This window comes from Schistocerca gregaria, unplaced genomic scaffold (genome assembly GCF_023897955.1).
Source record: "Schistocerca gregaria isolate iqSchGreg1 unplaced genomic scaffold, iqSchGreg1.2 ptg001247l, whole genome shotgun sequence".
NCBI classification, from domain to species: domain Eukaryota; kingdom Metazoa; phylum Arthropoda; class Insecta; order Orthoptera; family Acrididae; genus Schistocerca; species Schistocerca gregaria.
Window position 1 is genome coordinate 43,379 of NW_026062566.1, and position 25,337 is coordinate 68,715.

Below are 25,337 nucleotides of genomic sequence, written 5' to 3' on the forward strand. Positions count from 1 at the left end.
TGAAGTGGTTGACCAGCCAACTTTCCTCTCAGTCTGATGTTAAACGCTCTCTCCATCTTCACAATGATCTGATCATTCGGGATGGCCTTGGCTGCCTCATAGTCGCGAACCTATTGGCAAATGTCAGGCACACAATTCCCCAAAAAAAAAAGCATGGATACATCTAAAAAAACACATACAACTTCCGGTTTCTCTGATATTTTCTATTAAAAAAAATAAATGCGTCAGCTCTTCCCCTCAACAAAAAACCGCTTCTAAAACGAAAACTAACCAGCTCAGAGTCCGTTTCTCATCAACAACACTCAAATGCACCTTGGGGCGTAAATCCAAGGCTGCATGCAACGCACATCAAAAGAAGCCGAAGCTGTTCTGATTTAGCATTGCATGCGACATTTTAGGGCCAAAAAAAATTTTTTTCAGGGTATGGATGACAAAAACATTGCTCATCATCGCTCTAAAAAAAAAAAACAAAAGTACTTCACGTACTATAGCCAAGTCCCTCTGGGTCCATCCTTTGCTGTTTCTAGCTTGCATGATGCGCTTTGCGAGATCATGTTCAACTTGCTTGGCTAAAAAAAAAAGTCAATTCGACAAGTCTGTAAAAAAGGCTATGCAAAAGCGGCCCTACACGTACTGTGCAGAGATGCATCCTCGCTGTCTGCCTTTCTCTCAATGATACTCGCACTTGTCTGAACTTGGTGTTGTTTGTTGCTTCCTGCAACGACTGTGTCCGCAAAAAAAAGTTATTGATTTGCTCAATTAAAAAAAAAAAGAGTACCCCGCTACACGCACGTTTCTTGACCAACGGTATATCCGGCGTCTTCTTTTCGGTCGTAGACGCTCTGCTAGGCTGAGAAGCATAATCTGACGTCTGCTCACTTCGCTGCGCAGGCTTCTTTCTGGGTTTCGGTGCCACGACTTGCCACTAAAGAGCAACGGTAAGCCGGTAAGCCCAAGAACGATTTGAACAAAGACATGCTCAAAGAATCTCACGAACTTCGTCATCCATGAATTCAAGCAAACGACGTCGACGGAATCTTAAAAAATAGTAACGCAAAAAAAAAATTGAAGTCTTATAATTTTTTTTAAGACCTTCGAAGGAGGGAAAATCCAGCATATTTGGCGCACGTACTCACTCCCAGATACCGCCTCAAAAGGGTGGACTCCGCTCGATTCGGACGCAGCCGCGCATGGAAAAAGAGACTCCAAAAGCAAGCGTGCGGTAGGAAGACGCGCACGAGAAAACGAAAGCGAACTTCTGTCTGTATAGGAACGGATCCGCCTCTCGAAAAGGACACACAAGTCCGGGGGCAACGGGTGACGCCCCTCTGTGTGGCACTAAAAGCTACGAGAAACCAAGTGTCTGTACCTCTCTGCGAACCACAGCCAAAAGCGCTGTAAAACGCCCGCACGCCCTCGCGGCAAAACCAATGTACGCTAGCGAAGCGAAACCTATCATTCACGGCGACTCTTCACGATCAACAGACTGCTCTGGGGGCTCCGTTCCCAACTGCTGACAAAGGGCCAAAAGAGCAGATTTTTCATGAAATTTTTCTCGAATTTTCAATAAAGTCTGAGAAACCTGTTCGCGATCGTTTTGCGCGGAATAGGCGAGAGCCAGAAGCTTGTAGGATTTGAAATTGGGCTTGGACACGGACTGCTTCATTTCTTCGAAGAGAGAAATGGATTCCTGAGGTGAGCCGACCAGAATATGGTAGTTCATAAGCGAGTTGTAGATGGCCGTGTTGAAGTGAACATGCCGCTCCTTCATGACAGATATCACGTGTTCGATGCGGTCCTTCATGAGCAAATCGGTATAGAGTTCGATGAGGACGTTGAAAAGGAATGGCATCACAAAACCTTTGGCAAGTAAAAGTTCAAAATATTCTGCAGTCTTTTCTGGGTTGACGTGAGAGGCGTAGAACCGCACGAGCGTAGCAAGGATCATTGGCGTAAGCGAAATCGACTCGTTCTCCATCTCGGACAGAGCGTTTTCCAGGGGTGCGACTTCGCAACACGAAGCGCAGGTAGAAATCAAATACCCATACATGTTATGTGTACGCGTGACATTTTTTTGATTCATTTCTTCCCAGAGCGACAGCATAGTTTTCAGGTCGTTCCGTATCGAGTAATGCGACAGCAGAATGCTGTATCCGAAAGTCCCTTGGGACTTCAGAGCGTCGATGAAGGTGTGATACTGCTGGTCCAGGGGGCCGTGAGCATGAGGCGAAAATCTGAGGAAGTTGTTCAAAATACCGTTCGCCGCGACAGAATCGGAGACGACGCGATTTTTGAACTGCAAAATGCAGTCCATGACGAAGCAGAACGATTCCTGACACAGGTCGGACTGACTAGCAACCGAACAAAGTCGAAAGTAAAATTTTTGATCGAGTGCCTCGAACAAGTGACGACTTCTATCGACAAGTTGACGCGCCTCCCCGAACCTTTTAGCGGAAACTAATGCTTCGAATAGAGAGAAAAACGAATAGGCCATGACGACGGAGTTGGAATTAACCAGCACGTCGTAGCTCGCCAACGCATCATCCAACTCGCCGCGTCGACTGTAAATATCAATAATCTGGTTGGTCACGTACGAGTTCACAATGTTCTTTTTCGAAATTTCGTCGATTATTTCAAGAACCTCAGCTCCCAAATCGTTTAGTTGGCGATAGGTCGCCAAAATGGAGGCGAACGTATACGCGTCGGCGTCTGCGCCATCTTCCTTGAGCTTCTTCCAAACGGACTTCGCTGCCTCGTATTGGCCAAGTGAATTGAGGTTCTTTATCTGGGAAGCCGGAGATGGCGTTTTGTGATACGCATAAGATTTATTACCGTATTTGTCGCTGTACACGCGCGCAAAAGATGTCGTGGGTCGCCCTCCGGTGAGAACGAGCGTTCCACGCATCGACGCCATAGTTGGCCGTCGCCGGCCGGCCGGTCGAACGCAAGAGGCGGCCAGCTGCCAATCACAGACCCATTAGCCTCACCTGAAACAAAAATGACCTAAAATACGAAAATTTCCTCGTACACCTCCTACCTTCTTCTCTGCCGAACCGCAGTTCGCGGAAAACAAACCTCGTATTGAGCAATTGATGAAGGACGTGCGCATATTCGAAATTCCTCGGTGCGGATGTAATGTAAAACTTGGACGCTTGCGACAACGCATTGATTTTTTTTTCGCCTTTTTTTCATGGCGCTTGACGTGCCCAAATGTCAATATTTTTCTACGCGAAGATCTCAGAACACATGCAACAGAGCGCGTTCGGCCAGCCTCTCGATCGTCTGTATAGACCGGTCGATCTCCTCTTCCTTGTGCTTCGACGTAACGCTGACGAAAATGGAGGAAGGAGGAGACCACTCGCGCCTGACGTGAAGCGATCGACTGACAAGAATTTTTTCTGCTTTTGCCGAATCGACAATTCTTTGCAGTAGCATTTCGTCTTCAAGCCTTGACCTAGTGTGGCAGTACTTGAGCTTCAAGTGCGCAATAGGCGACCGAACGCTGTGCAGGAATTCAAGGCTGCGAAGGTGCTTGAGCAAGGCGTCGTGTAAGGCACACGCGTTCCGCTCGAGTAGAGCAAGCTCTTTACCGCTTTCCAAAAGGTCGAAGGCTCTCAAAGCTGCGCCAAAAATGTAAGGTGGCACAGAACAACTGAAGACATACCCACTCGAGTTGAGACGCTGATAAGAGGTGACTTGCTTTGTGCCCACTGAAAAACCACCCAAACATCCAAGAGCGTTACCCATAGATGCCGATATGAATTCAACGCATGTGGCAGGTAGACCATAGTGCTCCGTGACGCCCCGACCGTGCTCCCCTAACACGCCCAAACTGTAACTCTCTTCCAAAATGATTCTGAAAGGGTACATCTTCTTTATTTTGAGAATTTCTGGCAGGCAACAAATGTTGCCAGTGTTCGAATAGAGCCCCTCCAGAATCACGAAGACGCGTTTGGGGCCGTCGAGGATCTGCGGCATGGATGACAGAAGTCGCCGCAGGTCGTCAGGGTCGTTGTGGTTAAACCGGTACACATTAGACGAGCGAGAACAATTTATAGCATTTTGTATGAAAAAATTGGCGGCATTGTCGACAAACAAGTAGTCGTCAAGTTTAGCGAACGTGGGTATCAGAGAGGTGATCGTGGTCAGTCCAGAGCTGTACACAGCAGCATCTTCCGTTCCCATGAACTTCGCGATTCGAGACTCGAGTTCTAGATGAACAGCTGTTGTACCGTAGAACCCGCGAGGCCCGCACGAGCCGACTCCGTAACTGGCCAGCACGTCCAGGGCGGCTTCGATGATGTCAGGGTGGTCTTGGTAGTTCAGAAACCCGGTCGAGACGAAGTTCAGGTGTTCGGTTTTGACGCCGCCTTCGTCCACAGACACGCGCGTATTCGCTGCAGAACAGATCGTGGGTATACATTCCGTACTCGTTCTACCGGAGTGAATGTACCTGATTTCGTTCAGGACCTTGAGGTCCACCAGAGGCGCAGGTTCCCAGCTCGAAATCAGCTCCTCGATCTCCTAAAAAATTTACGATTAAAAACTTATCGCGCGTTTGACAGTTCCCCACAGTACGCATCGCCGTTAAAAAAAAAAAAAGTAGGGGCCGATGCGAAAAGAACGAACGTGCTTCTTTCGAAAGGGCGCTTCTCTTAGAAGAAGATACTTTGTAGCTGTGCTTGAACAGAAGGTAAAAGATGAACCCAATCAACGCTGCTTCCACAAAGACATGTCCGGATAACTCGGTCAAACTATCGATGTAACTGAAAACGCCCATCGTACGCAAAATGGCGCGAGCCGAGTTTTTTGTTCGTAAGCGCAGAGCAGTGCGGCGAGAAATGAAAATAAAGCAAGCTTTTCTTTTTTAAAAAGAATTCTTGATATGCTCAATAACGTATTTTTGCTAAGTCGTCGACCCAGACGCTCGTGCCCGAGGCGCGAGATAGGGAAAGCCCTCCTCATTGGCGCGTTCGCGAGCGTTTTCGTACACGTGGTCTTGGTAGACCAGATCGACCGACCGTCCGTCTAAATTCAGAGCGAGGACCTTGCTATCGACCAATTGGCGCCGAGTGGCTTCTCCGCCAACGGAGGCCACGAAGAGCTCCAGCCTCTCGGCGGTAGCTCTGTCAGCCAGGCCGGAGGCGACGATGCGGTCCACGTCAACGTACAGGTCAGGCCGACACAGAACTATTGCCACTTCGATCTCTTCGGTGAGATCAGTCGTCGCTTTGTCAATTACGACGTAATGGCCGCGTCTGAATTTTTCGGAGACGACCATGGTGTGGGTGGTGGACTCAATCACATCACGATGCTCATTCAGAATGCGGTCTAGGTCCGGCGTTTCAGGATTCGAGCGAGACCAAGAATAAAAGGCAATGATGTGATCCGCATGCACAAGTTTGGCATGTTTTCGAAGCCGCTGGATGCGGTTGGTGAACTCCCGCACAATGCGACCGTGAACGGCCTCCTCGTCAATAGTAGGATCGAGAATAATAGCGACTCCGTCGTCGCCGTAACAGAAGTACCGCTTCTGACCATCGTCCACGAGACTGCGAGAAATCGTCACGTCGTCCAAAAAAATATCGTGACCCAAAATGCAGACCTTTTTTTGCTCTTGGAACGCCAATATCTTCTCGTTGTCGTACGCCGAGAGCTCGGCCTGAACTCGACTCTTGTCGCCGCGCAAACGCGACCCCACGCGGTCGTTGACCAGTTGCAGGCTCCACCTAACGTCAACAGTCGAGTCATTGCGCAACTCGAGCTCGCGAACAGACGCCTCCGATAACACGTAGCTCTTCAACGACCCAACGTCTTGTAAATAGGCGTCATCGGCGTGAAGAACGACTAGCTTTCTCAGTGGCTGGCGAAGGGGCAGGACCGCTCGGTCCCTGGCCCTTCTCGCCAACTCAACTACGCAGAGCATTCTAGAGACCTTGCGCTCGATCTCCGCGTCGAACAGGGACTCGTCTACCTCTGGGTAACTTGTGAAGTGCACCGACTCCTCAGACTCAGGCAACAGCCGAGACAAATTCTGGTACACATCCTCCACAAAAAACGGCGTGAACGGCGCCATCACGCTGCACAAGGTCAACAAAATGCTCGCCAGCGTCGACAGGGCGCATTCGCACTCTTCCTCCCCTTCATTCCCACGCAAACGCCCGCGGTTGAACCTCACATAGTCGTTGGCCAGCGACTCTATGAACTTCACCAAACGAGGAACCACCGTGTACAAGCGGTATCTCTTCATCTCCTCGTGAATAAACTTAATCAGTGTGTTCATAGACGACAACGCCCACCGGTCCATCACATTTCTCGTCTTTTTCCCTACCGCCCTGTCGTATACAAACTTCCGACCGCGGTGCTCATAATTGAACGCACTTTGTACCAAAAAACGGTAACTGTTGTACCAACGCAAAAACACGTCTCGAATCACGGACGCGACCCCCTCTTCTCGAAACCTCAGCTGGTCCGCGCGAACCACCGGCGAGTTGATCAAGTACAAACGCAGTGCATCCGCCCCGTACCTGTTGACAATCAGCGAGGCGTCCGGGTAGTTCTTCAAGCGCTTGCTCATCTTCTTTCCGTCTGACGCGAGCACCAGACCGTTCACAATCAAGTTCTGGAACGCCGGCTTGTCAAACAACCCCGTACTTATCACCATCAACGTGTAGAACCAGCCCCGCGTCTGGTCAACCCCTTCTGCCACGAAGTTCGCCGGAAAACTCGACAAAAACTTTTCCTGATTTTCAAACGGATAATGCTGCTGCGCATACGGCATCGACCCGCTCTCAAACCAACAGTCGAACACCTCCGGAATGCGGCGCAGCATCCCCTTCCCCATCTTAGAGGGAATCAAAACTTCGTCTACGTACTCCCTGTGAATGTCTGTCAAGCGCTTCCCAGACAGCCTTTCCAGCTCCTCGAGGCTGCTCACCTGTACCACCTCCTCGTTATCGTCAGACACCCACAGCGGGATCGGCGTCCCCCAAAACCTGTTTCGCGATATCGCCCAGTCGCGCGCGTCTGCCAGCCAGTTGTGAAACCGCTTCTCCTTCACAAACTCAGGCATCCAATACGTCTTCGCGTTATTCTGTAATAACCTCTCCTTTATAGCCGTCACCTTCACAAACCACGAAGGCACGGGGCGGTATATAATCGGCGTATCGCTCCTCCAGCAAAACGGGTATTGATGTCTTACTGTCCCCCTTTTCACCAATATCCTGCGCTTCTTCAGCGTTTCCATAATCAGCTTGTCCGCGTCTTTGATGTACATGGACTCGAAATCGGACACCTTCGACGTAAAGCACGCATCGTCGTCCAACGGACACGGATACCGATTCACTTCACATATTTTTTCTCGTACACAAACTCTGCAATCGTCTTCGCCAAATGCTGGCGCCATGTGGACAATTCCAGTTCCCACTTGGTTTGTGACATACGGGTCGCAAACCACGCGAAACGCGTTCGGGAACTCGGACACGAAATAGTCAAACATCGGCTCGTACCGTGTTCCTACCAACTCCCTCCCAACCCACGACTTAACTACTTCGTACTCCTCCGCATTTTTGGTCAAATTGCACACACAACTATCGCAAATGATGTATTGCTCTCCCGTGGCCTTCATCCTTATCTTCCAATAGGTAAATTCCGGATGCACGCACAACCCGAGGTTGGAAGGCAACGTCCATGGAGTCGTAGTCCAAGCCAAAAGACGCACCTCGGGATCGTCCCTGACCGCGAAACTTATAATAACTTAAAAAAAAAAAACACGTAAGCAGGACAAACGCTCCACCGACCACCCCTCAAACCCCAACGCGACGTACTCGACGGATCTTCCACATTTTTGTATGATAGACCTGCTTCAAAATTGGACAACGGCGTCGTGCATCCCACCGAATACGGCATCACCTTGTACCCTTGATAAATCAAACCCTTCTTCCAAAGCTCTCCAAACACCCACCAAATCGTCTCCATATAAGACAAGTCCATCGTCTTGTAATCGTTCTCGAAGTCGATCCAACGCCCCAAACGCTTCACTATTTTCTCCCACTCACCAGCATACCGCATCACAATATTTCGGCACGCCTTGTTGTAATTGCCAATCCCATACTCGAGCACCTGCTTCTTCGTCTTGATGCCCAGCTCCTTGTTGATTTCGAACTCGATCGGAAGACCGTGACAGTCCCAACCGAACCTGTTCTCGTAACTCTATCATCAGCGCACAACACGTACACACAAGAAAAAAAAAAAAGATACAATACCTCCTCTCTACGTGAAATCCACGCAGGTGGGCGTATCGAGTCACGATGTCCTTAATCGTCCCAGCCAAAATGTGCCCATAATGAGGTAATCCAGTCGCGAAAGGAGGCCCGTCGTAAAACGAATAAGCGGGTCTGCCCTCTGACATCTTCATCGATTTTTGAAATGCGTCTATTCTGTTCCAAAAATCTAACACCTTCGACTCGCTCCCAGGAAAGTCACGGTATTCCGGGACCTGCTCCATGACGGCAAAGAAACACAAAAAAACTGTCGCTCAGCGCGCGGCGCAAAATAAATTTTTTGGCACTCAACTAATACACAAAATCTATTAGATTCGTTCTCATGCTCTTAAAACCTGGTACAAAAAAACCCCACGTCTATCAGTCCCCGCCTCGCATCCAAGCCTCTCGGTGAGAACCAGGCGGTCCGAGCCGAAAAAACATTCTATTGCTTTTCGAATAACGACGCAAGATCGGCCATGCCTTCAAAACCGGCCTTGATCAGTCCTTGTGGAGGTGTCCCATACTCGCACATCTGAAAGGCAAAACAGTCAGCAAAAGAAAACAACCAAAACAAAAACAAGAATTCGTACTTTGTCTATCAATTCAACTAGAACTTCCCAGTTGTTCTCTTTTTCGTATTGCTTCAAAATTTGCTGTACGATTTCATATTGACGAGTGTATCTCGTATAATCATCTTCAGACAGCTCTGATTTGTTTTGCTCCAGCCAGACGGGATACTGCCTTGAGGTCAGTAACTAGCGAAAAACAAATATTTTTTCAAAAAAAAAACGTACGTTATCGTTCATTTCTTTGATCATTGAAAACAAAAAATCTTTGTCTATGCATTGCTGTATGACGTCCAAAAATTCTGGAACACGAAATGCGATTAATAAAAAATTTTTTGACCTCTCAACGTGTTCAAAATCTACTAACCTGGTTCAACCAACTCGTTCATCATTTCGAAAAAATCCTCCTCTTTTATATCACGAAGCATCGAGTTTAAGCTTTCCATATCAAAATCCGGATCTCGCAAATTCGGAATAGGCACGTCGCTGTGAAAAGATTGCCCCGCAGAAGACTCCGCCATTTTTGGTGAATTTTCTTTGTTTAGTAAGTCAGAACCGAGACAGCCAATGCTCTCTATAAACTCGTCAACCAGCTGCTCGCGATTAGCAGAAACGTTCGAAGTGCCACCATTAAACTTTTGGTCAGCCCCGACCGCAACGGGAGCATCCGCGGAATACGCGCCCTCCTTACTCTCAGACCCATCTTCTGAGATCTCGAAATCGTCTAAGACCTCTTCAAAAAAAAAGTCAGCTCTCTGTTTACGACGGATAAAGCAACGTAAATTTTTTTCAAAAAAAATTTTAAAACCATACCGTCAAGCAATTCGTCCAAATCAGCGGGCATAGGTATCGGGCCAAGCCGAGAAAAAAAATAACATCAGCCAAAAACAGTTTTTTTTTCTGCTGTCTAAGCAGACGCCTTTTTTTTTGCGCACCATGAGTTCGCAAAAAATTTACCCCAATTTTGAAGCTCTCAAACTAAATGCTACAGATGGTACGCTCAAAACAAACGCGATCTCAATAGCTACACTTGCGATAATAACACACCACCTGTACAGACTTGCCCTATCCACTATCTATAGACAGGTACAACGCATGAAACACAAAAACATAAAATAGATATCCCCAAAAGTGCTGACATAAATTCAGCTCTGTAATCAACCGATCAGACGAGGTTATCAAAACCCTTACTTCTCCTGAGAAAAGGCCCTCGGAAGTGCTCTCTTATCTCCAAAGGCAATCAGAATGCATCCAAAGCATGAAGTCGCTGATAAACAAACAGCTTCAGTTTCTGCAAGTCGAGGAAATTATTCTGAGAAATAAATTAAAACAAATACCACAAAAAGGAGCGCAAAATGTGCAGTTCAATGAAGAAACGACCAATAATGCCAAAAATTTAGGACCTTTGTATTTCGACACTGAGATGAGCTCGCTTTCATCATCCCAGATGTGCGAGGTGGTACAGTACTCGTCTCCATCTGAGAATGATAAAGCAAATGCAGACGATATCGACCTTTTGATGCTTTCATTAGATTCGGGATTAAACACCGAACTCGATAAGAGCGATGACGATGAAGACGACGAAGCTAGTAATGCAGCGATCATAGAAATGAGGAAACTCATAGCCGACCATAAATCCAAAACCAGACCATAAATGCTAGATCAATACAAAATAAACTATCAGTTTATCTGTTTAAAAATTTTTTCCTCACCAGCACATTATCTATCAAGGCAGAAGAAGGAAGAAAGAACGTGTACTCAAATGTCAGCCGTAGCAAATGTACCTCATTTTGCATTTTTTTTACCACACAATACGATAAGTTACATAGCGCCCCGCTGTTTCGGAATCGCGGATGATCTTAACTACCTGAAGGCGCTTTAGGCCGTAGTAGCGTGCAACAGGATCGTCCTTTTGAATGCGAGGTAACTGTGTTTCATTCAGTCGGTATCGCGCCAATAAAGATTTCTTTTGATCCTCTGTCAAAACTAAATGCTGAGGTACAAGCTTATGCTGAGTAATATTCACTAGTAACTCCATCTCTCTAAAAAACTCAATCACGACACCCTTCATCATATGCAGTGCCTGTTTAGCCTGGGAAGACACCTTCTCTTTGTAGATGATAATTGATCTATTGACTTTTTTGTCTGTCATCCTTTGGTGAACTCTAAAAAAAGCAATGTTACGCCCAAGTTCGCATCACGTGGCAGCCAAAAACGACGACGTACGCTTTGATGTCCTTGACACAAAGTCCACTTTTCTGATTCTCTTTTGTCTCAGCAAAAAAAATGAATATCTGGTCGGTAGGATCGTCCTTGCTTGTGTGCAAGCTGAACATTGCCTCTCGGATACTGGGGTAATACGAAAATATCATTAGAAGCCCCACATGTGGCCGAAATCAATACCGCTGTGCTTTGCTGAGTCGAAAAAAATATGTTAAAAAACATTGCTTTCAGCCGGCCGCATACCTAGGCCTACTCCCATATATCTCTCTAAATTGGTCGATGTCCATGGTTTGCTCTGTGGCGGAAACAAGGTAGCCTCGGTCGGATAACATCTTAGTGAGGGTTTTATGAATCTGAAAAAGGTGTGCAATTTGTTTTTCATTTTGTTCCATCATTTAGAAATGCCAGACAAGTCTGCTTAGGTTTTTCTTGAACAAAGGCCCACAAGGTACAACCCAATCCACCTTGAAAGTTACTATGCATAAAAGACTGCTTTTTTTTTTTTTCCGACCTGCAAAAAAAAAGTACGTCTATTTTTTTAGCTTTTGCCAAAGCGATTTTCTTCATCATGAATGATATCGCCATAGTTACATGCAGCGCCCCAATAAATATAGCGATTGTAAAGTATTGGGGTAAACGCGACAACGAACTGATCCTACCTATCAATTCAAGTCTGAGCACGACACTCAGCCAGGATGATTTCAAAACAGTAACTACAGTCATGGCCAGTAAAAGCTTTCAAAGAGACAGGGTCTGGTTGAATGGCATGTAAGCACAGTCCTCATTTGGCAGCCTTCGTAGGCCAAAAAACCACCACCTAACTATTGCCGCGCTCCTTTTGAACGACTTCTAGAGAACTAGACAAGCTTGACCGAAGGTTGCAGAACTGTATCCGGAACCTCCGCGAGAAAGCAAATGAAAGGAAAAACGAAAGTAAGCGTTCTCAACGATTGTAGTACACCCCCGTTTTCACACCATTTACTGACCCACTTGTTATCCGCTAGGGAATTTTCAAAACATGTGCCTGCATATTTGCAGTTACAACAACTTTCCTACATCTGCAGGACTGGCATCGAGCGCCTCTGGCTATGCCTGTCTTGTATATGCTATTGCCTCACTTTTTCACCTTGAGGAAAGGTGGGCAGGCGAACTTTCTACCTGCGCCCGCCTGGGCTCAGGAAGCGCCTGTCGTAGCATGTATGGTGGATGGGTCAAGTGGGAAAAAGGAAGAAACCAAGCCGATGGGAACGATAGCATAGCCGTCCAAATAGCTGACCAGCGCCATTGGCCAGATATAGTAGTTTTAATTCTTGTTTTTTCTCAACAGCAAAAACCAATCAGTAGTACAGAAGCTATGCAAAGATCTATGGAGACAAGTACATTACTCCCTTATCGAGCAGAGCATATTGTACATCACAGAATCGAGTTATTAGAAAATGCTATTATGACCAAAAATTTTGATACATTCGCGAAACTCGTTATGCAAGAATCGAACCAATTTCATGCTATCTGCCTCGATACCTATCCTCCAATTATGTACCTGAATGAGCAATCCAAAAGTCTAATCAAACTCCTATCAAAATATAACGAATACCACAAAATGATCAAAGCCGCGTACACTTTCGACGCCGGGCCCAATGCGGTCATTTACACATTGAAAGAAAACTTTCAGGAACTCAAGCGCGTTTTGAATTACTATTATCCACGCTCGGAAGCAGACTGGGAGCCAGAATTGATTCCAGACCAACTTTCAACCTACCTTGACTTGCCCGTAATAAAAAATGCTCTGAAACATATCATCTACACAAATATCGGCGGTGGACCCAAAGTATGGCCATCTGGTCCTCACTTGCTCGATATCGCCACGGGACTTCCTTATGCAGAAAAGGTGCACGCCCCACCCCCTGAACCATCAGAACCATTTTGACACATAAAAGCGAACTTCAATATGTGTCTGTTATTCGCCAACACAATTTAAGAAGCCGTTTTTTTGCTTTTTTTCTTGGTAGGTGTCAAATGGTTGATCGCCATTCCAGAAGCGGGCACGCTACGCCTTGCCGAAGTTGTCGTATTCGAAAAATACTCTAATTTTTCGTTTGGGCTATCTGTCCACTTATCAAACTGCTGGGAGATCATTTCGTCGAACGAACTGTTGTCAAAATCCAGCATCTTTTCAAGGTCTTTTCGGAAGTTGATTGAGATGACAGCTTGCTGCTTGGTCACTTGGACTGACAACTCTTCTCTATAACTTTGATTGTAGACTAAATAATAAAGTACAGAGTTGAGGTTAGCTAAGATGACCGGAATATATATTTGGTTCTTGATCGAGTATGACTTCTTTAACAGAAGCCCATTTCCACATGCGTTGTTCAAAATCTCCAAGACCGTTTCCAAAAAAGAATGACCATCTCCTTTAGGTTGATAAGCGTGCAGGTAGCCAACCGTGACGAACAAATAAATCACGACATCGGCGGCTGCAGAGTTTAAGTTTTTCATGAATTCATTCGAAGAAAGAGAAAAATATTCAAGGAAAAATTTGGTACCAAAATTGATGATTTTTTGAGTGTAATGTTCGTTCTGAGATAACGTAAGCAAAAACTTGGCGGCCTCGCTTTTGACGGTATCAGTGCAACTCGGTTTCGTTACTAGACTCAAAGCAGTGCAGATAGTCAGCTTCACGATCTGGTCGAAGTTTATATTCTCAGGTAGCTTGGCTATCGTCTGCAGAAAGGAATACTTCCCATCGCACAAGCGATTCAGTAATTTGAGCGCCGAATAGTATGCAGATGCACCAAACTGTTCGTGGTTTTTGAAGATGATCAAAAAAGATTCGACCAGCGAATGCCCTTTGCTCTTCTCGATAAACATGACCATGAAGCCTTCAGACGTGCAAAGGATGTTCAAAATATCAAGAATTGAAACAATCGCACGCGTGGTGGTGAAATGGTATCTCCCATCTTCTCGAGATGGAAGTAGCTTCCGGTGATGCAATATGAGGCTCAACATGTCGAGGATAGCCACAATAAACACGCATGCCTTAGGATGCACTGACACCATTTCCGTCAATTCTGCCTTTTGCATCTGTAATTCAGAACTGAGCAAGTAATCCAAAACCAAGAAACTATGAAACAAAAATTCCGAATTTAATTGGTACTTGTAGCAATCTAGAATAAATAATAAAATTGGTAAAAGCGCTCCTCTATGCTTTGTCAAAAATACATAACATTCTCTCTATAACTGCTTACTTACCTTCTGTTCTAGCCATAATTTGTATACTAATGACCTAACTCAATAACGAATCCATTTCTAGTTAGCACACACCTTGCGCATTTCTGATTTCACTCTAGAAAAAAAAAGTACCGTAGATAAAATCACCGAGTCCAATATCTTGTTGAAAATGTACTGATCTATCACCACATGCGCCGAATAACTGCCTCTTTTTTTTATAAGACTCAAAACATGAAATAGCAGCTTGTAAGCCTTGATTATGTAGGGTATCCAATATTTCTCATCCTCCCTCAATAAGCACAACAAAATGTGATCAGGAAGCAACTGGCATAGTGTTGTGATGTTCACATTTTGTCGTGCATTCTGAACGTCGCCTCGAACAATTTCAAAATAGGCACTGTCTGTTTTTTGGTCGTCAGTTAACATAGAAAATACACATATCAAGTACCCTTCAGGCACAGATTACTTTCGCATTGCGCACACTTTTGAATACTCGAAGAAACCGTCATCGCATACCCTCACAAGAAATTAATCGTTTAAGATCCTTCGACGTATATCCAGAAAGTAGATTTACCAATATGAATATATTCGAATCTTCAGCGCCACGAACTACCGGCGGCTCCGAAGAAGGAGTCGGAAGTGTTGACATTGTATTGCAACGCCAAAACATCTACTTTCTCAATGAAAATTTTTGTATAAAAAACATTTAAAATTCTTTTCTTAAAACTAAGCGTGGTCGAGCTCTCTTCCTATCACCGTTCCCGTATTTCCATCACTCAAAGATATATCAAGGCGAGCATTGGCCTAAAAAGTAAAGGCGTCTGCGAATCCCCTGGTTTTTTTTTCATGTCTTGCGCAGGTTCATGACCATCTCTCCCGAACCTCTCCGAAGGCGCCGACCAATTTTTCCATTCGCAAGGCCATAGCCAAGGTATTAATTTCGGTCCGCTCGGCACAATGCTGAGAAAATATAAATGCCTCATGAAAAATGTTATATCCCCTATCCATATACAAAGCCTTGGTTTTTCTCGAATTTGTGGGCTCAACGAGCGCGTTATGCGACCTCTTTCAAACTCGAATCATGTACAGTTCAAACGAGTCGATTCTGGATTCGACCTGCCATGTTCTCCCTTTCTCGTTCGTCCAATTTGGTTAAATGCGATGTGCACACGCTTCCAAACGCGCCCCATCCGTTCGCTCGTTCCGACCCGCCCAGCTCGTGCAAAAATAACGGTCCCGACCTGTTTGATGAACTCAGGTCCATCAACCAAAAATACCGGGCACAAATACACACTATGGAGACATGGCTGAAAGAAAGCAAACAAGATTTCGACGCGTTAGAAAGTGACCATTTGACGCTCCTAACTCAGTTCAAACAAGCCAAAAAACTATTCTACCAAAAATCTCTAGAAACACTCGAACTTCAAGCAAGACTGTCCAAAATCGTCTGCCGATGCCAAGAAGCCAAGGCGTTCAGTTGCGATAGACAAATCTATCAACAACCCAAGGATGGGCACTCAAAATCTCAAGTCCAGGCTCCTATGTCCGTCCACAATTCAATGGATTGTATCAAATTCTCCGAAGCAAGACTGGCAGAAAAACTTGAGGCAGAAGATGCTCAGCTAGAAAGCCCAACATCTATACTGACACAACCTTACCATGAAAGAGACGAAAAAAGAGATTGGTTAGAAAAATGTTTGATAGAGTCACAGCTGACACTCGCGCAGACCAAAAAAGCATTCGAAGAATCTGTAAAAAAAGTGTCGATGTTACAGAATGCCCTCCTAGAAGCAATGCTGGAAATAGCTAAGTTGAGGAGACAACTTTCATTGCCGGAAATGCCAAGTCTACTTGTTTCGCCTCTAAATATAAAGACCGCTTCTTGCTCAGACCAAACTTCAGAATGTTCATTCAATTTGCTATCTACCGACAAAACCGCCTCTGCAAATCTGAGATTCGAACCGTATCGAAAAATTCAAAAACTAATCGGCCATCAAATGCATATACCCACAGCAAATTCAAAAGACATCTGCACCAATACGCCAGAAGCTCAAAACACTTACCTACAGATCATCTCTATCTACCATTTTATAACCGCCTTGTTCGAAACGCTGGGATTCAACCAAAATGAAATCCCCTTGTTGGAATCGACGCTTTCAAAAAGAACTCCACTTACAGATTCTATTATCTTTGTCGATAAACCTAATCAATTATTCCAAAAAGATCAAGCAATCCCTCACTTTTTCCCTCTCTTCTTTCACCGTAGCCAATTCAATAGCGAAAATGTTCCCAAGTCTCTAAAAAATTCTGTGCGGTCAAAACGCGCCCAAAAAGATTGTGCTACTGCCAATTTCGACATCCACTCACCGTCAATAAAAAACCAAAATGCATTCGTCCGACATACTTGTTGGCACGACCGCCATTGTACGGACCGCTCGCTACCATTTCGTTCACCTCATCGTTCTCTTTATCAAGCCTCTGTAGAAATACCCTATCCTCGGCACAATAACGCTCATACACCTTCCAACGTTTCGCGTCCCAATCTCACTCTGTCACCTGAAACAGCCAATACCAATCAAAACTTGGCCAGCTGCTCTAAAACACCTTTCTTGGCCGAAGTTATATCCATTTATAGGCATGTACTGACGCCACAACTGGCCTTCTCGGAACAAAAATCAGACCCCTTACATAACACTTCGCGCCCCATAAAAAATCGTCAGGAATTCCACTTTCGCTGCCTGCGCCTTTTGCTCGTGTTGAAGTACTTCCAAAACTTCGAAAAATCTGTCTTAGAAAACTATCAAACTTTGCAATTTCACCATGGCCACTCTTTCATTCGTGTCTATTCATGTTTGTTCGGATGCATTGTAGCACTTATAATGATGTTTTTTGCGACCTTCTCTGGATCCATGTGGTCGGCCATGAATACCAACAATCGTTATTGCAGTTGAGCAAGACTGTAATACACATGCGAAGACAAAAAAAGTATCTAGCAGCCGCTGTACCGTAATATACGTGCATAAGCACACAGCGTATACACAATGGCACCGAGGTGAATTTTTTTTCTGTATGTGTCACACATTTATCAGACCGGGACCGGGTAGATAATTTCTAGTCATTCTGATCTCATCTTGAACCATCGGTACAGTTGGACCATGTCTGAAAAAGAAGCTATGAGAACGGCCATCAGACGGCGCCTCTTAAAAATGAGCTCTCTGGACAGAGAACGCCAAAATAACATTCTTGCGCAAAAGATCCTGACATCCGATCTGTACCTGAACAGCTCGCATATCGCGATTTACCTTAGCTTCAAACAAGAAATGAATACACTTCCTATCATTGAGCAGATTTTTCAAGGTGCCCCCCGCAATGCCTCTTTTTGTTGCCATTTCTTGGTCACGCAGCTCTCTAAACTTTTTCAATGACAGCGGGTAATAAGCAATGCTTCATTCCTATTCTTGTTGAAGCAAAAGGAGAAAAAAAGATGGTCATGTCAGAACTACAGCCAACAAAAAATTTGTCGGAGCTTGTCGGAGCGAAACCCAATCTGTTTTTTTCGCAGCTTGATGACCAACTGAAAACAAATTGTACGAAGAAACACAAATTTCGCATTTGACCGTTGGATTCAGGTTCTACGCTGTATCTTACTTTTTTCTTTCACAGTACTAGCGAACGACGAGCCTGGATTGGAACTGATCATCGTTCCAGGGTTGGCGTTTGATGTAGATGGTGGTAGACTAGGCAGAGGAATGGGTTACTACGATCGGTACTTGAGCGAAGTGAGACAGCTTTGCAAACAACGAAACATGAAACCTCCAACATCCCTTGCATTGGCATTCGATGAGCAAATAGTTCCAAAAGTGGTAATGGATCAGCTGGATCAAAAAATAGATATAGTTACTCACGCAAGCGACCAATTGAGATTCTAGTCTTCTAAATGGCCGTGAGCTGATCGAACAGATTGATAAAAGTCTTTCGGTAGAGGTATACAACGAGAAACTTTACACGAACAAAAGGACTTTATTAGGTCGATCTTCGTATGTCTTAATTCTGCACCGATATGATGTGCGTGTCAATATATAGCAATTGGGATTGAGAAAAATTTAGCAGAAGCAGAGAACAAAATAGTTTTTCGGAATTCAGAATTGTTTTTAACATGTGTCAAACTGCAAAATGTCAAAAAGAGCGGTTTTAATAGAAGCAATTTCAGGTTACCGCTCACGAATTGGAGGCAATGGCAATGCGCTTTGTTTGGTCGATGCGTCACAGAGAAAGCCATGCGTGCCAATAAAGTGAATTCGGTTTCTTTATACTTTTTAGCACATAGACGTTTCAAAGGTATCGATTGCTTTTTTAGATGTTTTTGTGTGTATTGATTGCATGTGATTGGGGGTAACACGTATAATGTAGAGGGTAGATAGGGCGTCGAAACAATGAATAGGGAAATAGAAAACCGAATACATTAATGCTGAACACATATGCAGTACGGGGTTAGTGAGTATGCTCAGGTCGATAGAGGAGAACAAGGGGTCGCGGATAAGATGAGATTGATGCAAAGAATAGAAGTTGCTTTCTTGACTAGACTAGAGATAGAGGCTGGTGCTTAGGGGTTTAGTAGATATCAAAAAATACCCGAAAAGTTAGATGGGTGGGATGTATTCGCTGGGAGAAGACACGCGAATGCATGATGTCATGAGCGATTCATAAGAATCTTATTGAAGGGAGGTGCCTGATGACATAGGATAGTTAGATCCGCAGACCTGTTTGAGAGAAACGTGAATTGGATTTCAAATGGAGGGGTTTGACGATTTTTGGCTTATAGCATTTCAAATAACATCTTGAGGCTAGTTAATTGAGGCAAATGCATGAAAGGGCAGCCTAGTTTCAAGCTTGATTTTGTCTTAATTTTTGGGATTCATAGACATTCAAACGCAAAAGAAGAAGCGAAAAAAACGAGAAAGTTCAACGCTTTTTTCTGGTTGAGCAATTTGAAAAAGAGCTTGAAGGGGCAGTAACATTTTCGAAATAAAGGTTTGGGCATAATATGACCGATTCTGTAGGCACGATTTACGGATTATTTTGAGCGCCTGAGAGACGATAGGACGAACGGAAATTGAACGTCAGTTCCAATTAATTCTGGAATTGTTGTCCAATTTTCTGGAAGAACGAAATTCCATTTTGTCGAAAGTATTTTTTTGAGTGTTTGTCGGAATTTTTTTTTCGGTGGTTTTTGCGAGGGTGGACTGAGTGAGTGATGAAAATATGTGTTTGCGTAAACAATGGACAGGTGCTGTAACCGGCAATTTAGAGGAAGGGCTCATTTCCGTTTTTCTTGCGAGAGGCTGGATTTTTTTTTGAAAAGTCGGTCGTGAGTTATAATATTTGAAAGGTATGTTTCCGCCTGGGACTATTTTGACATTTGGTCTGTTCTCGTTTTTGATAGAACATTTGACGTTTGGTCTGTTCTCATTCTTGATAGAACATTTGGCACTTGACTGGTTCTCGTTCTTGATACAACATTTAGTACTTGGTTGATTTTCATTTTTCATAAAATATCTGGTACTTGGTTGATTCTCATTTTTCGTGGAACTCAAAATATCATTTTTTGCAGGTTTTTTGAGGAAGCAAGATCTAGCCGTTTTTGTTGTACCATGAGCTAACTTATGCGTTCCAGTCGTTGATTTTGGTTCTGTATCCTTGGTTTTAAATGTCTGCTTTAAGTCAACACTACGAGAGTTGAATGCCGGTTTATCTGCCGTAATGTTAAAACTCTTGGGATGCTTAGAAATAGAATCGATGCCCTTAAACAGGTTAAAAGTGACGGTTGACCCCTTGCCTTTCGATCAAACAACTTTTAAAATTGAGCATTTGCGCGTACAGATATGTTGTTTCTTTCAGGTCTATAAAATAAATTGAGATATTTGTTGTTATTGTGACAAACCAATCTCTGAGGGGGTTTGCGTAGAATAGAATATTTCGGATAAAGTTGATCTTTTGTTTCAGGGCGGTGGGCGTATTCTTTGATTGTATCTATGACGAAAAAATAGCTGTTAATTTAGCCATAAACAAAACAAGCGTTTTTCATTGTAAAATCGTACCAAACCATGAGTCTACCATGCAGCTGTCTCCATTGGGGTCTAGTAAGTCGCAATAAGTAGGCGCATCAAAATCGTAAAGACTGTTATCATCTTTCTCGAATTTGATAGACTGTTCTAGTTGATTATTAGGCAAGAAGATGTTATTTTGACATCCTCTCTTCGTCCTTGCCAGCATGGAATTGTGCTATCTAATGCCCCTATATGAAGTTCGATTCAGTATAAATACACGCAGTTGTCCAGTTGGCAAGTTGATAGGACTACCTTGAAATTACAATAAGATGATATAATTTTTCACATTTAAAAAAACACAATTTAAATATTTTTTTTAATTTTTGATATTCGTTCATGAGCTTATTTAGTCTGTAGCACTTTACGTGTTTCGGTACCTCATTTCTATTTTTGGCCGCTCTATGGGAGCAGAGAAGAATGCTGGTGTTACAAAATACTGACATAGTTATGGGTGTGACTGGCATCGTAATTCTGTTGATCCAGCTCTACCTTTTTTCTATGAAAAAACAGAATGTACGTTTTCCCTAAAAAGTGCGCCTTTGTGTTTGCGAGAACTAGGTGAGACATTTCTCGTACGCCAAAACCAATAACGCAATAAATTCTACTCAGAAAAATTTTTTCAAGGATGGCATCATTTCGTTTTTACTAGGAACCGTTGGATGGCTTGTCATATTGGCTATTTTCAGCATATCTAGCATTTAGTACGACGAAATTTAGACTCATTCTTGAAAACAGATTCCTTACTGGAGCATCTACATACTATTTTCACCACAGCAGACACTTTGTCTCTGCAATTATATGGAGCAGTTACATGTCAAGTCTGACTGTTGTATCTCCATCATGCATAGTGGGGTTCAACTTGTTACAATGGAGAAGACTTTTCGCAAAGTTTTCGATGAGATCTCCAGAGGAAGAATTGGTCGTCATCTTGACGATGAGTGCCATAATTGGTGCCTGGGCTGGAGGAATACCGGGATTTTTGGAAGGGGCTACATGGTGGTCGGAATGGCCGTTTTCGACCTTCTGTGGATCGCTTGCATTATCCAGCTTATCTATAATTGCTAAATTGGTGTCCTCTGTTACACGCGCACAATCTAAAACTGGTTAAAATAATGAATACATAGAATGTATGGGGCCATCAGAGTGAGCCCTTGTCTCACGGCTATGCTTTCGATCGGAAAGTATGTTTGCGGCGTTTTTAACCAACAACAGAATTTCGGTTTTTTAGCAGTCTCGAGCAAGAAAGAGGAATATTTGAAAAGGCGACGGCAAGAGAGGGAAAAAAACTCTTTTTTCGGATTAGGTTTTACAAGATTTGATAGGTGTGCAGCTTTTGGCTCCGACATATCTATATGCAGGACTAGTACGTTTGCATGAGCCTAGACAAACATCCAGCACAAGAAAAAAAAAAGCCTTTACCTACCCGTTGAAGTTCTGTACATTGGATTCACCATGATGCGTTTTTTTTTGCGTCCTCGGAGTTGCGAAGTCTGGAAGACTCTGGAGCGGACACCGAGGGGTTGAATGAGTGCGCCACGTTTTTTAATGGTAAGGTCGTTCGAGTTCACCTCTATTTCTTTTTTTGGAGACAGAGGGAAGATAAGGTCTGTTCGTCGGGCGTTGATTACCGCCAAAGTTTTGGCCCCGTGGAAAAGAAGAGTAGACTGGTCCGCTGCCAAGCGGAGCGAGTGAGGGGGGTTCATTGTGTGGTGGCAAGTAAGAGGGGACAAACGATGGAGGTTGAGGGTTGTAAGGTTCTTGGGGGGGTGGATAGTTTATGTGTTGTTGAGGACCGTGAGCAATGTTTCCTGGATTTGGGTGGTAGGGGAAATAGGGGGGATGGTGAGGATAGGTCACAGGGTTTTGTTTGGGTACAGGGAAGTTGTTGAATAAGTTGCATTCAGGGAATTGTTGTTCGGTTGACTTTTTGAGAAATTGCTGTAACAGTGAGGAGAGTTGTGGATTTGTAGATATGGCGGAGAGGAGTTCTACGCGGTTTGGGTGGACGAGAATGCGTTTCAAAGTGTCTTCAATGCCGTCGATAATAGAAGGTTGGGATGGCGGACTTGTAGATTGAAGTGCGTTTGTCAGGATTTCGATGAGGGCGTTTCTGACGTCATCGCTGATAGGGAGTGAAAGGAGGTCTCTGTCCGGGGGGTAGATGGGTGCGAGGGGGGGAGGATTGGGGTTCACAGGGATAGGTTGTTGAGGAAAGAAGGGGTATTTACCGGCTCGCCAAACGTCCGGGTGATAAGGTTCCATTGGGAAGGTTGTACTACTGGCTAGAGAGGCGAGTTGCTGGGCTTGGGAGGCGTCGTATTGAGGTTGATGAGGATAGCGCACTGGATTATAGTCTGTGGATTTAGGGGAACGGGGTTTGCTTTCTTCATGGCTGATCGTGCGGACATCGGAAGAAGAGCCACGAAGGCTGGTCATGTTAAGTATGACGAGTTTGAAGTTTGAAAGCCAAAAGGCGTCGTCAAGAACATTTGGGTACTTCAGTATCATGACGATGGGTTCTTTCATGCACGGATCGAGGTTGTATAGTCGTTCATAGAGCTTCACCAGTCCATTTTGGTTAATAGTACTCTTATCGGATTTAGCGGAGTACTTCAAGATTAGAGTTCTTAGGTTATCTAGGAAGGACCGATTGTCGAGAACGGTTACGTCATCGATAGGGAAGAGAGCAGATTCGAGAACGGAGGTGCTGAATTGAGTACACAGTTCGTAGAGCATTACTGAGTCCCTCGCGACTTGCTTGACGATTTGGTCAGGAGAAGGTCCGGAAGTGTGGTGGCGCTTCGACTTTTGGTCGGTTTTTCGTTCTTCGTCGGCAGATTCTGGTCCGAAGTTGACGGCAGGTACCTTAGAGGCGACCAGGCACTTCGAGAAGTCTTGTCCGGAGTGAATAGAGATGACTTTGGAACAGAGGTTGAGAATGGGTGTGTAGTTTTTAGAGATGAGTTTACACCAAGTTTTCAGGAAATAGAGAAGTTCTTTATGTCCGGCCTTTTCGATTGGTGCGCCCAGTTTGGAGGCTACCAGAGCTTTAGTTGAGTCGTATATTTCTGCGTGGGCGAGGGCAAAATTGACCAGTCCATAAGTCGCAGGTTCTGAGACCAAAATGTTTTCATTTTCGGTCAGTTTCATCAACAGATCTTTGATGGCTGTATAATATGGATTCACTGGCGAGAGGTAGAATGCGATCTTTCCATACGTGATCATGACGGTTGCCTTTATCATCGAGGCGATTTTGGAGTTCAACAACAGCTCACCGAAGACAGGCGAAATTTTTCTCCACCATTTATCTGGATTCGATCTCAGCAGCAAACTCAGTGCCTGCGTTGCCGCATATTGAACCAAATAAACTTCTTCCTTCTTCCAGAGTTCCTCATTCGTACAGGACTTCAGATCTCTGTCTACTACGGATTGGATGCCTTCTGTCCCGCCGTGAATCAAAAATGCCATTGAAATCTCGAAACATTGATTTTCTAAATTTTCGTCGTTAATGACGTCTCCTATTGGGCAACAAGCGTGTCCTAGCCCCTTGATGCCCGCCCATCTTAAACGAAAGGATCTATGGGAACACCAACGGATCCACTCGCTTGCAAACTCTGACCTCAAGAGCGCGTTGCTCTGAGCCATCCTTCCCAAACCAATGATAATCCCCCAGAGGACAGACTCCTTGATCTTTGAATCGTTGTAATATTTCATAAACAAAGGAAACATCGGCTCCTGAAAGGCCGGGTACCTCCTCCCTATCCTAGATAACGCCACGAATGCCGCCTTCCGAACGTACTGACTGTTCTCCCCCGTCGGTTTCACCAATTGCATAAACATCTGTGTACATACCCCAATTAACTCCTTGTCATAATAAGTCATACACGCAATACTATGTACGGCATAGCGACGGGGGTTCGATCTGTACACTGACGGATCCCTCACCACCTGCAATATCTTCAGCATCGCTCTAGAACGCAAATCACGTCTCTTTGCCGACAGATGTACCAGCCCCAACACCGCCTGCTTGACCAGCCTAATAAGACCCACTTGTGTTATTCAAAATAAACCCTCAATCATCCTCTTTTCTCTCTATCTTTCTCTCTCTGATTTGTACACACGTCTCCCCATACCTGTACTCCTCTGGTGGATTGTCTATGATCCTTTGACACACGTTGAACGCCCTCTCAATTTCTTGTGAATACGCGCCCTCCGCGTCCGCCTGCAGCTTCGGCAACTGCATGGCCGCGCTGTCTGTCATCACGAGTGCGAACTGTGCTCTCTGTCTTCACACAAGCGTAGCTTTTTCATCGCTCAACGAGAAATCAAACACACCGCTAAAAACAATGTCCGGTGCCAGTGCAGGCAGAAAGAAACCACTACACTAACGACGTATCGATGATCTTTCTGAACCTTTGGACCCGCCGATAAGCAAGCACACAACTGACGGCATCGCCGGTTTTTTTTAATTTTAACAGGAGAAGAAATACACGTTATTTTTGTACCAAAAGCTCATCGAAAATCTCACTCGACACTTCTGACCTCCCGGAACGTTCGGGACGCCTGCGCACGGAAGCAGCACGGGGCAAACGGCAACCCCAGGCGACACGCGAGCGCGCCAAACATCGTCAACGCGAAACCCGAAAACCAAAAAAACACACAAATCGACGCGGTCAAGCAAAATCGACCTTTTCCCTCTCGCTACATGGGGCAGTCTAAAATGTATGCGGTAATCCTCACTCTTCGTGCCATTTCGCGCTCGTCTTCTAAACCCCCACAAGAATCGTTATAGCGGACCTGCGAGGAAAGTTCGAACAAACCTATGAAAAAATTTCGGCACTCTCGTCGAGCCATGGACCCTTCGACGCGCTGTTCTGTATAGGACAGTTCTTTGAGACTGGATCCGAGCTGGCGCCGTACCTAGAAGGACTCAAAAAAGGCATGCGACG

General features: G+C 44.8%; 6 protein-coding genes and 1 long non-coding RNA gene across 9 annotated transcripts; 4 read left to right on the forward strand and 3 right to left on the reverse strand.

Annotated features, from left to right (window-relative positions):
* Positions 1 to 20: 20 nt before the first annotated feature.
* Positions 21 to 9,136, reverse strand: LOC126330057 (probable isoleucine--tRNA ligase, cytoplasmic). 2 transcript variants are annotated; one of them, XM_049996298.1, is made up of 11 exons: positions 9,059 to 9,136; positions 8,855 to 9,001; positions 8,265 to 8,796; positions 7,827 to 8,197; positions 4,634 to 7,755; positions 998 to 4,524; positions 793 to 925; positions 635 to 724; positions 487 to 569; positions 180 to 203; positions 21 to 110 (listed from the first exon to the last, which is right to left on the reverse strand). In XM_049996298.1, the coding sequence occupies exons 3-5, from the start codon at positions 8,504 to 8,506 to the stop codon at positions 4,907 to 4,909; spliced, it is 3,462 nt and encodes a 1,153-aa protein (XP_049852255.1). In that variant the 5' UTR covers positions 8,507 to 8,796; positions 8,855 to 9,001; positions 9,059 to 9,136; the 3' UTR covers positions 21 to 110; positions 180 to 203; positions 487 to 569; positions 635 to 724; positions 793 to 925; positions 998 to 4,524; positions 4,634 to 4,906. The 2 variants fall into 2 exon arrangements, with proteins under 2 accessions (XP_049852255.1, XP_049852253.1); XM_049996296.1 differs by having other exon boundaries at positions 1,133 to 2,959; positions 3,029 to 7,755.
* Positions 9,137 to 9,255: 119 nt separating this feature from the next.
* LOC126330067 (uncharacterized) lies at positions 9,256 to 10,484 on the forward strand. The gene is made up of 3 exons (XM_049996312.1): positions 9,256 to 9,824; positions 9,889 to 9,916; positions 9,980 to 10,484. The coding sequence occupies exons 1-3, from the start codon at positions 9,767 to 9,769 to the stop codon at positions 10,482 to 10,484; spliced, it is 591 nt and encodes a 196-aa protein (XP_049852269.1). The 5' UTR covers positions 9,256 to 9,766.
* A 1,130-nt stretch (positions 10,485 to 11,614) lies between these two features.
* On the forward strand, positions 11,615 to 13,361 carry LOC126330063 (diphosphomevalonate decarboxylase-like). The gene is made up of 3 exons (XM_049996308.1): positions 11,615 to 11,821; positions 11,907 to 11,986; positions 12,058 to 13,361. Exons 1-3 carry the CDS (start codon positions 11,622 to 11,624, stop codon positions 12,978 to 12,980), a joined length of 1,203 nt encoding a protein of 400 aa, XP_049852265.1. The 5' UTR covers positions 11,615 to 11,621; the 3' UTR covers positions 12,981 to 13,361.
* LOC126330059 (uncharacterized) lies at positions 12,654 to 17,440 on the reverse strand. 2 transcript variants are annotated; one of them, XM_049996300.1, is made up of 4 exons: positions 14,798 to 17,440; positions 14,414 to 14,682; positions 14,303 to 14,336; positions 12,654 to 14,217 (listed from the first exon to the last, which is right to left on the reverse strand). In XM_049996300.1, the coding sequence occupies exons 1-4, from the start codon at positions 14,949 to 14,951 to the stop codon at positions 13,028 to 13,030; spliced, it is 1,647 nt and encodes a 548-aa protein (XP_049852257.1). In that variant the 5' UTR covers positions 14,952 to 17,440; the 3' UTR covers positions 12,654 to 13,027. The 2 variants fall into 2 exon arrangements, with proteins under 2 accessions (XP_049852257.1, XP_049852258.1); XM_049996301.1 differs by having other exon boundaries at positions 13,028 to 14,217; positions 14,414 to 14,678; positions 14,798 to 15,934.
* Positions 15,256 to 17,232, forward strand: LOC126330056 (uncharacterized). Its single transcript, XM_049996295.1, has 2 exons — positions 15,256 to 16,705; positions 16,847 to 17,232. Exons 1-2 carry the CDS (start codon positions 15,256 to 15,258, stop codon positions 17,230 to 17,232), a joined length of 1,836 nt encoding a protein of 611 aa, XP_049852252.1.
* Positions 17,441 to 20,742: 3,302 nt separating the features above from the next.
* Positions 20,743 to 21,902, forward strand: LOC126330070 (uncharacterized). Its single transcript, XR_007562689.1, has 3 exons — positions 20,743 to 20,901; positions 20,998 to 21,089; positions 21,163 to 21,902. It is a non-coding gene; the product is annotated as an uncharacterized LOC126330070 (long non-coding RNA).
* On the reverse strand, positions 21,809 to 24,833 carry LOC126330068 (uncharacterized). The gene is made up of 2 exons (XM_049996313.1): positions 24,522 to 24,833; positions 21,809 to 24,424 (listed from the first exon to the last, which is right to left on the reverse strand). The coding sequence occupies exons 1-2, from the start codon at positions 24,647 to 24,649 to the stop codon at positions 21,931 to 21,933; spliced, it is 2,622 nt and encodes an 873-aa protein (XP_049852270.1). The 5' UTR covers positions 24,650 to 24,833; the 3' UTR covers positions 21,809 to 21,930.
* Positions 24,834 to 25,337: the final 504 nt, after the last annotated feature.